Source organism: Heliangelus exortis, chromosome 18, assembly GCF_036169615.1.
Source record: "Heliangelus exortis chromosome 18, bHelExo1.hap1, whole genome shotgun sequence".
In the NCBI taxonomy this organism is placed as follows: domain Eukaryota; kingdom Metazoa; phylum Chordata; class Aves; order Apodiformes; family Trochilidae; genus Heliangelus; species Heliangelus exortis.
In genome coordinates, this window is record NC_092439.1 from 13,043,482 (window position 1) to 13,058,229 (window position 14,748).

The 14,748-nt window shown below is 51.7% G+C and overlaps 1 protein-coding gene across 2 annotated transcripts in view; it reads right to left on the reverse strand.

Annotated features, from left to right (window-relative positions):
• The window catches only part of LSP1 (lymphocyte specific protein 1), a 45,772-nt gene that overhangs the window by 19,352 nt on the left and 11,672 nt on the right, over nucleotides 1–14,748 (reverse strand). For both annotated transcript variants that reach the window (XM_071762208.1, XM_071762209.1), the window contains exon 2: nucleotides 1,807–1,959. In XM_071762208.1, the coding sequence (XP_071618309.1) occupies nucleotides 1,807–1,959 (153 nt within the window). The remainder of the gene's footprint in view (nucleotides 1–1,806; nucleotides 1,960–14,748) is intronic.

Sequence of the window (14,748 nt, forward strand, 5' to 3'; positions counted from 1 at the left end):
TGCCACTCAGCACACCAGAGCCCAGAGGAAGCACTGAGCTCCATCAGCCTAACCAGATGTCCATCCCTCTGCTTCCCAAGGCTACAAGGGTCTTTTCTGCAAACCCACTCTTCTGGGAGTTATTTATCTTTTTTTTTCTTCTTTTTTTTTTTTTTTTCCAAGTGGGGGAAGGGAGGAGAAGAGCTTGGGAAGAAAATGCTGAGGGTGTTTCTGCAGCAACAGGAGTGACACGGATGGGATGAGTCCCAGTGTGGGAAGAGGGACATGTTTACCCAGACAGAGCCCAAGCTTTTCAGGAGATTCATTGCCTGGGTTGACCCTGGCTGCATGAGCAAACCCAGGTGGCTGTCAGGAGCTGCAGAAGAAACCAGAGGATGCCCAAAGAAGAAACATCCTTCCAGTGAAGCCTGGCACTGCAAGCTCAAGCATTGTGGAGCCAGGAGAGAAAAAAAAAAAAAATAATCCTCATTTTAGGAGTTCTTCTCACTGCTCTCTTGACAGATGTTTCAGCACCCCGTGATGTTTTACCATCACATCTTCACAGATGTTTCCCCCCAAGACCAGACCCTGCAAGCAGGGTTACTGGGGGCTGCTTCATGCTGCCTGAGAGCACACAACATCTCCCAGTAAAGCAGAGCCCAGAGATCTTTTTGGCCATTTTAAAGACTTTTAGAGAATTTTTTTCCAGCCCTTGTGTGAAAGAGAGTTTGGCAAAGGTAAAAACTGTTATTACTTTCCAGATCTTCTCTTTGGTTTTAGGGTAGAGTGCAGCGGGTTTATCTGCAGAGCATCACAGGGTGTATTTCCACAAATTATCTTGAGGCTTCTTTGCAAAGCTTTTAGACCCAAAAATAGCCTGGATAATTTTGAAAGTATTTGTGAAAAACCTGATCTTTTCCTGGAAAAAAAAGTAGATTTTTATAAACAGTTTTTGCTATCAGTATAATGAAGCTGCTGCTTCTCTCTCTGACTGCAATCCCAAACCCTGCTCCCACTTTCCCATTGTGTTTAATATACTTAGGAATAACTTGAACACCTAAGTAGTGGGATGACTGAAGTCTTTAGGGCAGAGTTTAGCAACTCAAAGTTCAGGCTGGTTTTTGAGCCAGCCCCAATGCTGCACAGCACCTGGGCTGCTGAACTATGGCCATGGAGAGGCAGTGGTGGGATGCTGAGGACAAGACTGCTCATCCTACCCCTTCTCTGACAGCAGATAGCTGTAAATAAATACCTAATGTCTCCATAAATGCCTCCTGAGCATTTAGGACCTGCCCTGTGAAGCATCACGTTCACTTTGTCCCTTGGAGCTGCTCCGTGGTCCCCCAGCATCCTCCAAGGAAGGAGCAGGGAACCTGACAGGGAGATGTGGGCTCTTGTTCCCCACCAGCACTGAGATCTGCCCAGGGTTCATCCTCAAGCACATCTCTGGTTTAGCATGTCAGGAACTTCCATTGCTTTCAGCACAGGGTGATTCACAAGCATCTTCTGAAATCCCTGGTGACGGGGACTCCATGTCTGAGCTCAGCATCACCCAAGCTGTCTGAGTTTAAACTTGCAGGGCAGTAAAACACCCAGCCTCCAGACAAAGAAAAAACAAAAAAAGAAAGCAAAATAAGGATTTTGGCTTTTCCTGCCCAAACCAGAAACACTGTTTATTACTCTGGACTAAATCCCCCAGTGCAAACCTCTTAAGGAACTTCTCTCCAAACCATCCCCAACAAGAGACCCCCAGTTCATGGATGCAAGAGGGTATTGCTGCAAGGAGAGAGCATGTCACTGATGGGTTTAGCTGTAGGCATTTCTTACTGGTTTTGCTGTGCTGGACCCGTGCTCTCAGGGCAGGACCCAGTGCCATTCAAGCTCTCTTCTGCCTGGGACCTCAGCTGCTTCTCCCTCTCCCGCCGCCGCCGCTCCCTCGCCGCCTCCTCCTCATCTTCCACACTCCACTGTGCTGTCAGCCTGCCAGACCAGAGGGAAAACACATCCTTAATCCCATCACACAGCATCTGCAGAGCTTGGCAATACCCATTCCCAAGGTGCTTGGCTTCCCTCTTGTCAAGCAGGAGGCTCCTGAAGAGCTCCCATCATGAGTGGTGGTCATCAAGGAGGAGTTCCTGGAGTTCCTTCAGTGGGACCCAGGAATATGCAAGGATAAGGTGGGACACATGGACTGGGAGAGAGGTGGAGTCCCCCCCCACCACAAGGAAGATGGGGTTCATGTTCCCCACCTCGCAGAGCCCCCATCTGCCTGCAGGCTGGAAGCTGACTGAGAAGCATCTTTCCCTGCAAGGCAGGTTTGCATCCCAGGAGGGACTTACAAAAGGTCTTGAAGTGCTGCAAGAAATCCCACACTTCCATCTCAAGCTTTGGTGCAGGGAGGGCAAGATCTGCACCCTGGGACTGAGTTTCCTTGAGCAGCTGAGCTGCTCCTGCCTGGCCAGGAGCAGAGGGCAGCAGCTGTGTCCTGCTCTGCCCTGCCGAGCTTCTTTTTCCCCTTTGCAGAGGAAAAAAAAAAAAAAAAAAACTTTCCCTGGTTTCTCCCAAGCATCTCAGCTGCTGGGTATCAACACTTCTGTCAGCAGAATGGCCTCTCACATCCCAGAGGAAGTGATAAGGCAGCTGCCACATTCCTCCTCCAGTGATAACGTTGGGCTCCAGGCAGGGCTGGCTCCTGCTCCAGGACTGGAGGCACCAGGGGATGGGGACAGAAAGGGACACATCAGGGTGGCAGGGTCAGTGCTGACCCAAAGGGGCTGTGGTGGCAGCTGGAGAAGGGCAGGGCCCATCTGACTTGTGGTACCCAGGGCTGATGCTGGGGCAGATGTTGGGGCTGGGGCAGATGTTGGGGCAGATGCTCCCTCAGCTCTCTCAGCCCTGGTTCAGCCAGGTCCCAAAGGGACCCCAAAGCTGCTCTGCCTGCTGTTTGCAAGCCCATTTACAGAACTGCTCTTGTGCAAATCAGCCACACAGGAGTTGAGAAGGCCACCTCCTGCCCTGGGTCTCTCTGCCTCATTCAGGTCCCCCCTGAGGACCTGAATCCCTGCAGTGCCCAGGGGATGAAGCTGCACAGCAGGAGATGCAGAGTGACATTGGGTCAGGCTGGGGCAAAGAGCTTGGGGGAAGAAAAAGGAAATGAAAAAAAAAAAAACCAAACTAGAAACAGAAATGCCTTAGCTGAGACTTGTTTCAGCCCAGTGAGAATGAAGGAGGGGGAGGTTTCAGCAGACCCCTGAGGTCCCACTCTGCCCAGCTTTGCCCACAGCCTGGCCTCAGAACTGGGAGAGAAGAGCTCACCTCACCATGGGCATCACCCAGATGCTGTTTGCCTTTCAGGTTCAGGCCAGACCCTCCAACTCTCCCAGCAAAGGGAAAAAGAAAAAGAAAAGAAAAGAAAAAAAACTGAGAAAACTGGATTGAGATGCTTTGTTGAAGAAAAATTTGACTTTTCTAGTTACACTCCGAACCTTTCCAGGACAGACTCACTTCAAGCCTATTTTAGTCTGTGGCACTGCTGTTAGCAGCTCTTCAGGAGTGGTCCCATCACCACCCTGGCAGGCAGCTGGGAGTTTCCCCACATCCCTGCCCTCCTAAACACCCAAATCCTCCAAGGCAGCAGAAGCAGATGAGGACAGGTCATCCATCTGCCTCCAGGTTAGAGGAGAATGAAGCACACCCTGGACTTGGCCAAGAGACCACTCCACTCCCATACAATAATTCCTGCTTGCTTTATTTTGGGTGGGGTTTTTTTTGCAAGCAGCAAATTCAGATGCCCTTTCCACATCTCCCTCCTTGTCTCCCCTTCTCACCTTGCTCTCCATGGGGAACAAAGAAGACCCAGACTAGAGCCCAGGCTCCCCTCCTCCCCCCTCTACCAGTCCCACACTCCTATTTATTGTTTTCCTCCAGGTTCCCATAGAAACCCTTGTCTCTGGGTCTGGCAGGAAGCCACCATGTTGTTGTGTGTTTTATTTTTTATTTTTTTTTTTAATATATAAATGAAGTCATTCATTAAAGTCTGCCATGATCTCCCTCCCTTGTGCCACAGCTCCAGAAAGTCTCTGATTCAGACAGGCTCTTAACCCCTGCTTGCCCAGATCACCCCAGTTAGAAGCAGCAAGGTTCACATCTATGCCAGAAAAAAAAGAAAATAATTGATTTCTATTGAATTGCCATGCTATCTCCTCCAGCTCCTCAGGAAGCCACTACAGAGACAGTGCTTGACCAAATTCCTGGGATATGGGGGAGCCCAGAGTGGGTCCCCTCCAAACCATGGGAGCTTTTCCGTGGTGCAGGAGCAGCAGGAGCTGGCAGCCCTCTCCCTTTCCCAGTTGGATGTGAGTAACTCTCTCCCCATGACCTCACCGGCTCGCTATTCTGTCCCTGCATCCTCTGAGCAGACTGAGGACAGTGCAGGGGGGCGACTGTTTTGGGGAGAAGCATTTTTTTTTTTTCCTGCAAAAGCAGGGAAAAATCTCCTCCAGCTCCCTCCGCCGCAAAGCGGTCCCCGAGCTGCCCACCGCCCCACTGGGATGCAACTGGGCCACACTGGGAGCTCCAGAGCTGCTCCTCTGAGAAACAAGGGCTGCAGATAAAGCCCCGACCCAGTGCTCAGAATCATCAGCACCCTCCAGCAAACACCTAAAACCCATTTATTGGCAGATTCAGAGCTCTCTCTGAGGTTCCAGCAGGCTGGCAGCAGGGCAAGGTTTAATCAGCAACACTTGGGGGTTCAGCATCCACATTGACAAGCTGAGGGAAGAGAAGGGTTCTTTTTGGACTCTCCTAGCAGCACAAATATTTATCTTCAGGGAAAAACAAACAACAGCAAAGGGGGGGAAAAAAAAATCTAAACAAATGAGAAAGTAAACTTTGCCTTTGGGTCAGCTACAAGGGCTCGTTGGACCGCAAAGCAAATGTGCCATTGGAGTCTGGACAAGCCCAAGCCTCCAGAAGTGTGAGAAGGAGGTCAGCTGGTAAATTGCCTTTCAGAGCAAAAAAAGTGGAAAGATTTAATTCCCAAACAGTTCCGTTTTCGAAGAAGGGGCCGCAGTCTCCCCTTGGCTCTAATTGCTCACCATCACATTCGGTGACTCCACGTGCTCAGCTGTGTTGCACAACCATCTTTCCAGTTTCTAGAAATAATTACCCAGGGTTTCAGGACAGGGCTGGTACTGTGTACCTCTGCCTTCACCTCCAGCCAACACTCTCCCAGTTTGGTCCCAGGCTGGGGAAGTTTGGGGAAAAAAAGAGAGGCACGGGTGGTGATGGAACCCAGAGCTCCCCACCTCATTTCACCCAACAAGAAAATGGAAAGCATGAAGGTTGGAAGCTCTGCAAGATCAGCTGCACCCAGCCACCTGCCTGGAGAGGTCTTCTAGCAAGGTGAAAGGGAATTCATCTCCTCACACAAAGATTAGAGGGGACTGGAGATGGAAGGGAGGGTGGAGAGACAATTTTCTGCCCTGGCAGACAGGAGCAGACGAGGCTCCACCAGGATCCCATCACAAAGCTGAGCTGTTAGAAGTCCCTTCATCTTTGCAAACAGCTTCTGGAGGTCTTGGTTTGGGGTGAAATGCCCTCTCTGTGGAAGGGCTTTCTCCCTTTCTAAGGACATCCTGCAGGTCTAAAGAAAGGCTGGAAGCACCTCAGTTCAGCTTTGGCCACAGAGCCACAGCTTGCCAAGCTGGGATGCTCAAACTCCTGCTCTGATCAGGGCCAGCTGCCCATTTCAGATCCATTTCAGATCCAGGTCTTGACTTCATCTCCCTCTGGACCCCCAGGCAAAGGAGGGGTTTGCTTTCCATTTGCTCCACAAAACACCTCCTCCTCCTCCCACAGAACCATCCAGGCTCCACCGTTCCACAGAGTCTGCTCCAGACAAGTCAGGATTGCTGGAAAGGTCACGTTTCCTTTGGGCAATTCCTCACCACTACTTGAGAAGACTATAATATTCAGGAAAGGGAAATTTTCTGGCACCAGATGAGCTGTGTTGAAGGGAAACACTGCACACTTGGGGAGTCTTTTGCAGAGATGATGGCTCAAGGGAAGCTTTGCTGGCCCAAAGCCAAACTTCAGCACTAAAGCTGATTCCAGAAAGGAAAATTAAATGCCTCCCAGAAGCTTTGGACTTTGCAGACGTGTGCCAGAAAAACCCAGGATCCTTCTACCAGTGCACTGGAATTCCTGCCTTCTGAGCTCACTGGGGTATTGGGCCAGGATGGTGTTGACTTTGGTCACTGTCAGGCAGGTTGCCCTCAGAGCCAGGGCTCATGGGGGAAGAGGTTTTGGGAATGGGGTTAGGAGGAGCCATGCACAATTCCTGACATGAATGCTGCTGTTTCCATAGCCTGTTTACCCCAGGCAAATCCTGCTGCCAGCAAGGGTAAAGATCCCATCACCTGCAAAACCAGCAGTTTCTTTCCAGCAGTAGAGATTCAAAAAATATTTGCAGGGGATGGGGCTTCAGGAAGTAGAAAAGGGCTCAGAATGGTACCCAGCAGCCATCCCTTTCCCCTCTCAAGAGAGGGGCCAAAAGGAGATACCAGAAGCCTGTGCAAGGAACTTTCCCCTTCCCACATAATCCATCTGCTGCCCTTCAGGAAGAGAGATCCCAAAGGGGAGATCCCACAGCACACTCCAGGCCATGCTCTCCCACTGCCATCCAGCAGCCAAAGTTGGTTCCTGGCAACATGAACCAGAACCTGGCCCGGGACCAAGAAGAAGTTCATCCTGCTGCTGAGCAGAGCTGTCTAACTTTATTTAGGATTACGTTTATCAGCCTTTTATAAAGGGCCAGGGCACAACTGGCAGGGGACTGAAACGTGCAGCTCAGCCCATCCCAGGACACCCTCAGAGGACTCCAACAGAGCAACTCCCTCACCCTCTTGACCTTACACCAACAAATTAATCACTTCTTCATCTTCTACAAACAGCATGGAATGGAGCTGTGTGACTGAGTCAAGTATGCTAGAAGAGCCAGACAATGCCTCTGCTCGTGTCATTCAGGATGATCTTGGCTTTAGGCCACTGCAGAAGTCATTGCAGAAGATATCTGTGTGCAGCACAGGGTGATGCTGCCATGCCTGGGTTTGTCCCCATCCCTGCAGACCACACGTGCCCTGGCTCAGAGCAGTGACCCAGGGGATCCCTCACACCAGTGTCAGGGATCAGAATGCAGCATCTCATCCCTTCCCAAAGATCCCTCTGAGAGCCAGGTTTATCCCCAGGTATCAATAGGCTTTCAGAAACCTGTCCCTAAGCCCAAGGGCTTCTCCAAGGTCACCACTAGGTAGGAAGATGTACAAGCTAAGGAGATGTAGGGAATGGGCTACAAGTCCAGCTGGCACCCCAACCCCCTGCTCACCACTCTGCCCCAGAGGCTGGTGCTGAATGCCAGCAACCACAGCTGCAGACACCAGGGTCAGGGGCTGGCAAAGCCTCTAGGTTATGGCCAGCACCAAGTCAGATGCCAGGCAAGAGCTACACCTCTTGATGGATGAGGTTCTGTGATTTAGGGGTAACGTGGCTTGATAGCAAAGGCTACAGCTGGGTGATCATCCCACTGGATGAGAAAGGGGGTGTGGATAGCAGTACAATACAGGGAGATTGGAAAAGAAATAGAATCAAAAATGATTATGTCACAGCCTGGAGCTTATTGCAGCCTCGGCTCAGGGGAGATGGTTACCCCAGCTCTGAAAGATAGGCCTGTCAGCCCAAGAGATGCTGCACAAGCCTCTCCCTCCCATGCATTCATGCAATTCCTCAGCTCCACTGCTCCATTCCGAGTCCAGGCTTCAGAGTTTGAACAAGGAGAGAAAAGGAGAGAGGAAAAAAAAAAAAAAAGTGTCTGTGTATGCTTCACCCTCAGCCTTGTTCTCATACCAAGCTTCCCCACCCAGAGCTCTGCTATCTCAGCCACGTCTCCTTGTTCTTCCTATAAATCACAGCCTGCCCTCAAGATGCAAGCTGCAGGGTAGGGCCTCTTCACACCCAGGCTACAGAGCCTGTCCCCACCAAGCTGCTGGTGCTGAGACGTGTGGAAAGGCACCAGACATGGAGTGATAAGGACATACCAAGCAACTCTTGCACAAAAGCAACCTCTTCCCCTTTAAGTTAGTCTTGGGGTTTCTCCACGACAGCAGCTCCCATTTCTGCCCAAAGAAAGATGTGCCAGGTAAAAAATTCTGCCTGGTTCAGCCTTCACTGAATTCCCTGCAAAGGCTGAACTGTCACTGGGGTGTGACTGGCCACGAAATGGTCATTTACAGCTTCCACCAGAAAAACAAAAGACATTTGAGAAAGCTGGTGGCAAACTGCAGGACCAGACCCCAAAGGAGGGATGCAGACAGGGCTGGTCCTTCAGCACAAACCTTTTCTTTCCCCTCCTGCATCTCATGGGATGATGGCTCCAGAAAGTCCCTTGGGATGTGCTTTCAGGTGCTGTGGGTAGCAGTCAGGCCACTCGTAGAAGCTGATGGGAACAACTGCTTCTTGTTCTTATTATTGGTTTTAATCGTGGCAGCCAGAATCCCAACAAATCCCTTCCAGGATGATGGATTGCACCCCCAGGACTGTGGGTCCTTAGTGTACAGATAGGCTGGTGCAGTAATGTATGAACATCACCGGTCAGGAATTTGGCAGGGGAGGGGAGGAAAGGGCTGGAGTTTGAGCCCTCCCAGAGCTCCACAGTAGTCAGAAGGTGTGAGAAACCAGTGCTGGGTATGACCTGGATCCACAGCCCTTTCTCACGGTCTCTCCATTTCAGCCCCAAGGTTCAAGAAATCAGAGTTGTTTTGTTTGGTTTTTTTTTTTTTCCCAAAGAGCTGGAAGTCTGCTTTTTCTTTTTGCAAGGGGAAAGCACACACCAGAGGAGAAAATAAAGACTTGTCAGCGAGGTTGAGACTGCCTTACCCAAATTTTGTGCTTGATTTTTTTCTCTTTCTCAAAGGGAAGCAAGGCTCTGTAGCCTCTTTGCCTTGGCTACAGTCAGCCAGCATCCTCCTTGATAGGCTGGAAAACAAGCCTGAGCCTAGAGGAAGCCAGCAACAGCCTTACCCCTTCTTCAAGCCCAAGATTAAGAGCAAAATTCCTACCAGGGATGCTGATTTTTATAGCACTGCTAGCTTGGCCACAAGTCCATTTTGCAGCCCCCAGGGTGACAAAGTGTCCCCAACCCCTGCAGCCCCCAGCAGCAGGAGGGAGTTTGCTACCCAAGCACTGGCAGGAGGCAGCAGGGAAGCCGTGGGAATGCTCTGCTCCACTCCCTGGGAATGTTGAAGCTTTCTTCATTTATGGCCATGGCTGGTGAGCTGTGCTGCAACAGGAACCAGAGTCAGCAGCAAGCCCTCAGTCCCTGCTGTGCTAAGGCAGAATGTCTGCATGGGAAAAACCACTCTGCCCCAAAATACTGATTGCAATTCCCATGCAATCGAGTGAGTGAAGTCACACCAATGGCAAAAGAGGGGGGGGAGGAAAAAAAAAAAGGCTGGAAGCTGAAAAATTATTCCCACACACCATCCCAGCTGCAAACCCTCAGACCCCAGCATCCCCAGCTAAACCATGCTCGGACACAAGTGATGCTTCCACCTCACCAGAACATGCACAGAACCTGCAGCTGCAGCCACAAGGGGCTCCAAAACTCACTACAGCTCCTCAAAATTCCCATGGGTTGAAGTTGAGGCCCTAACTATTCAATTGCTGGAGAGCAGGTAGAAGTCTGAGACCAGCAAGGTTGAGAGCAAACAAAAACAAGTAGCTGACTTCTGGGAAAAGTCAATGGTGGGTGGAGCACTTCTGATGGAACAAGCCCCAGGGCTGGAAAAATCTGGGAATGGATCCACAGGGTGCTCAGAGAGGATGGATGAGCCACTGGAGAGAAAAAGATGAGCTGCCCTCCTTGGGGTGAAAGCAGAGGGCAGGCGTCCCACAAGGCACCCAGGGATGGGGTGCCCACCACCCACCAGCTTGGCCCTTCCCTCCCACCCAGGACTCAGCTGGGCTGCAAAGTCTGGTCTCTCATGGCCTGCAAAATGCAGTGACACCACTCCCCAAGCAGCTGGCATCACCAAGCCATGCTGGAATGTGGAAAGCCCCCAGGCATGCACTGGACTCTCAAAAACCCCTCTCAAAGGGTTTTCAAAAACCCCTCTCAAAGGGTTTTCCCAGCTGCTCCTCCCCTCCAGCAGCATCTGCTCACCTCTCCCTTCCCCACCATTCTTGGGGCTTCCAAAGGTGCCCCAGCAATGAGTCACAGAGTGATTTAAAAACTGGCTACTCATGAAAACATCAAAATAGGGAGGGCTCAAGAAGGGGAGCATCGTGGTGGGGAAGCCCTGCAAGGACCATGGGCTCCTGGTGAAAGGCTGAGGCAGCACAAACTGCACAAAGGAAGATGCTCTGTCCCCTGATGCCAGCTGTCCCTCTCCCTGCTGTCCCCACGAAGCAGCTGGCTCATTCCAGCACATTCATCTGCCCCATCTTCCCTTAAAGAGCTGCCCCACTTCACCCCAAGCTCCCCTCACTCCCTGGACCTCTCCACAACACAGGGAGGTGGAGGAAAAAGATGCTGCCATAGCCCTTGGAGACAGCAACCTCAGCCAACAAACCATGCCCAGACCATGTCCTGGCATCAACCACCCCCCAAAAAAATCATCCTGCCCCTTCCAAGCCATCAGCAAGCCCTCCTAAGGGCTTGGAGCTTCTCATTCCCAGCTCAGCACTTGGGAGGTCAAGACAGAAATATTGGAGTTGAAGCTTCCCTGCCGAGACACATCCTGGCAAGCTCCAGGAATCATCACGTGCAGGCAGAAAAGAAGGCATCCCACAGAGGTTCACCATCCAACTAAACATTACACTCAGGACATAGGCCAAAATTCAAGGATTTTAAAGCTACCCCTAATGCTGGGGGGTCCTGAGCATTGCCAGGGTGTTGCCTGAGTGCTGGCACCTCACGGTGATGGATGATGGAAAGCATCTCATCTGGCAGGCCAAAACCCAGGGATGTGCAGATCTCACACTCTGGTTTCCCATGTTAATGGCTCCACAGCAGAGAAAGAAGCAAAAGCCCCACCCTACAGAGGAAATAATTAGGTTTATCACCCAATCTAATTTTCTGTCTCATTTGCTTCCCCGGAGCTTTTTCATCCCCCTTCCCCACAGCATCATTTGCACCTCAGACTCTACAGCACTGCAAAGCTCTGGACTTACAGACAGGGGTTTATTTGTTGCCTGTGCAGCAGCCACACTTTGGACCCCCTGTTCTGGGCCAGGTCACCCCTTGTGCTGGGCAGCAGGAGAGCAGCACACTTGAAAAGTGGCTTTTCTCCCCAAGAAGAGCTCCCAGCTCACATCCTACACCTGGGGATTCACCCATCTGCTGGATAAAAACCAAAGCAGTGGCAGCTCCTCTGCTGCACATCCCCCCCATCCTCACCTTTCCTCCCACCCTGCACCCCCCAGGCAGGCACCCAGAGCTCAGCAAAGCCACCACCACCTTGGTGGGAGCTGTGTCAACCCAGAGGCCCCTAATCCAGTTTTGAGGGGCAGCAGGGCTGATTTACAGCCAGGCTGATTTGTAGGTTAATTAAAGAGCCATCTTCTTTTGTGAAGCACTCGAGGCTCAACAGAGGGAGAGTAAAATTCCAGCAGGAGCAGATAACAAATTGAATGAATCAACGTGACAGGAGCTGGAGCTCTGTCTTATTTATTGGAAGTCATGGGAAGGATAAGGAAAACCAGCCCGTGATAACAAGATAAAGGCTCTGATGATTGGAGGGGGCTTGAAAAAATACAAAGTCTTGTGGGCACACGTGAGGGATGATGGCTGTTGACAAGCTACAAAGGGAGAAATATTCCCCCAGGGATATCCTGATAGAGAGATGGGAGGAGGGGAGGAAGATAACCCTGAAATTGCCCATTCTTCCCTACACCTTTCCCATTCAGCCACTCCTGTTCTTGGGTCCAAGGTATAACCCTGGGCTCTTCTCAGCCTCCAACCTTGCAGCTGTAACATCCTTCTGCAAAGGCAACAAGAAGGGGGAATCTTCTCAGCACACTTCCAGGCTGGGAAAAGCTGAAGGATGGTTCCTAAAATGCTGACACAGCGCTTCAGCCTGCGATGCCTCTGACATGGCCCCTGCTCTCCAGCACACACACCTGCCCTGAAACCCAGCCTGCAGAACACTGCCAGCATGGTCCAAGGAAAGGACATTTCACACAAATTTGGTTCCTGGGACCACCATTGGGGTGATGGCAGCCAGGCACTCCTGCTCCATACGTGGAGCCACCTTGAAATGCTGGGGTTCTGGCTCAAGCTCAAGGTTGGATGCTTGAGCACTGAGACTCAGCTCTTCTACCCAAAATCCCCAAGCCTTTTACACTGGTTTCAGCTCAGGATACCTTAACCCAGCTGTAGGACAGCCTGGAAGCAGCTCTTTGGCAGAGTGATGCTCAGACAAGGGAATCCCCTGGCTATCAGTGCTGATGCTCTACAGCAGGCAGGAGTGGCCAGGCTGATCTTGGCATCACACCAAAATCCCCAGGGCTTGTGAACAGGACTTTTGAGAGCAGCAATCTTCACTCTTCTGCTCCAGGTCATCAATGCACTTGGGTACAGCAGAAGAGTGGGCACATCAGAGGTCCTGGGAAGCAGAACCACTCTGCCTGTGCTCACCTTGGGACAGATAAAAGCAGAGCATGGCAATCCTGACAGCAATGAATCTTCAAGCCAGGAGCCTCAAGCCATTTAATAACTGAAGGAGTTTGTGCCTCCACCCAGGCTGGCAGGGCTTGCAGAGCCAGCCCTGGGATCAGGCTGAGGAGAGGAATTCCCTGGGAGAAAATACAACTGCAGCACAGGCTGTGCTGTGCATGGAGCAGATTCCCCTGGGAGCATTGGTGGGGTTTATCAGGGTGCAAACTATGGAAGAAATCCCTCACACATCTTAGAATCATAGAATCATAGAATGGGCTGGGTTGGAAGGGACCTCAGAGCTCACCAAGTCCAACCCTTGCTCCACTCCCCCCGTGGTTCCCAGCCCATGGCACTGAGTGCCACATCCAGGCTCTTTTGAAATATCTCCAGGGATGGAGAATCCACCCCTTCCCTGGGCAGCCCATTCCAATGGCTGAGCACCCTCTCCACAAAGAAATTCTTTCTAATGTCCAACCTAAACCTCCCCTGGCACAACTTGAGACCTCTTGTGCCCTCTTGTCTTGCTGAGAGTTGCCTGGGAGCAGAGCCCAACCCCCCCCTGGCTCCAACCTCCTTTCAGGGAGTTGGAGAGAGTGATGAGGTCTCCCCTGAGCCTCCTCTTCTCCAGCCTCAACACCCCCAGCTCCCTCAGCCCTTCCTCACAGGAATTCTGCTGGATCCCTTCACAGCCTCCTTGCTCTTCTCTGGACCTGCTCCAGCACCTCAATCTCCTTCCTGAGCTGAGGGGCCCAGAACTGGGCACAGGACTCAAGCTGTGGCCTCCCCAGGGCTGAGCACAGGGGCAGAATCCCTTCCCTGGACCTGCTGGCCACGCTGTTCCTGAGCCAGCCCAGGATGCCATTGGCCTTCTTGGCCACCTGGGCACACTGCTGCCTCCTCTTCGGCTTCCTGGCAATCCAGACTCCCAGGAATCAGTCTTCACATCCCATCTCCCCCACCCAGTCTGTAAGCAGGACTGTAAAACAGAGCCACAAAGCCAAACCTCAACCAGATTAAGTGCAGAATGTCACAGAATTGTCAGGGTTGGAAGGGACCTCTGGGATCATCCAGTCCAACTCTCCCACTCAAGCAGGATCTCCCAGCACACATTACTCAGGACTGAATCCAGGTGGAGTTGAACATCTCCAAAGAAGGGGACTCCACAGTCTCCCTGGGCAGCCTGGGCCAGTGCCTTGGCACCCTTAAAGAAGTTTTTTCTCAGATTTAAATGCACCTTCCCATGTTCCAGCTTGTGCCCATTGCCCCTTGTCCTGTCACTGGGCACTAAGGAAACAGAAGTCTGGCTTCATCCTCCTTGCACCCACACTTTAGATATTTGTAGACATTAATAAGGTCTCCCCTCAGCCTTCTCTTCTCCAGGCTAAAGAGTCCCAGCTCTCTCAGCCTTTCCTCAGAAGATGCTCTAATCCCCCAATCATCTTCATGGCCCTCTGCTGGACTCATCCCAGAGTTTCTCTGGGAAAAGCCCCATCAGGCCCAAGGGCACCAAAAGTCCCTTACCCACAGCAGGAGGAACTTGGAAACTGTTATGGACAGGAGAACACCCCTGGCTTGGGCTGTGCCAAGGACAGCTCTTTGGGCACCCCTTTTCTGTGTATGAGGCACTTGTGCCTCTTCTCTATCTTCCCTCTTGCAAAATGAGTTGCCATGCAGCTGTGCACAGCTGGTTCTGACTCTGCTTAACCTGCCTGGCCCTCCCCAAAGCTTTCCCCAAATCTCAGCCCATCCTTGCCTCCTGCACATGGAGGTTTCCTCACCCCTCATCAGCCCCTGACCAAGTCCTGGTCTGAAAAAGGGATCTGTAACCAAGTCCCCAGTCCCTCTGGGCTGAGCCCAGGGAAGAAGCACAAAGGACTAAACAGGAGATGAAGAGAGGAGTCAGCTCCTCCTCCTTTCCTCCTTTTCTTGGTGGGAGCTTTCCTGCAAACTCCCCTGGGTCTAGAACAGGCCTCAGGAGAAGGCAGGAGGGACTGGATGGCTCTAGGAGACAGGTTCCCTTCCAAGGCAAGAAATGCATCCAAGGATTAAGGTTTAGA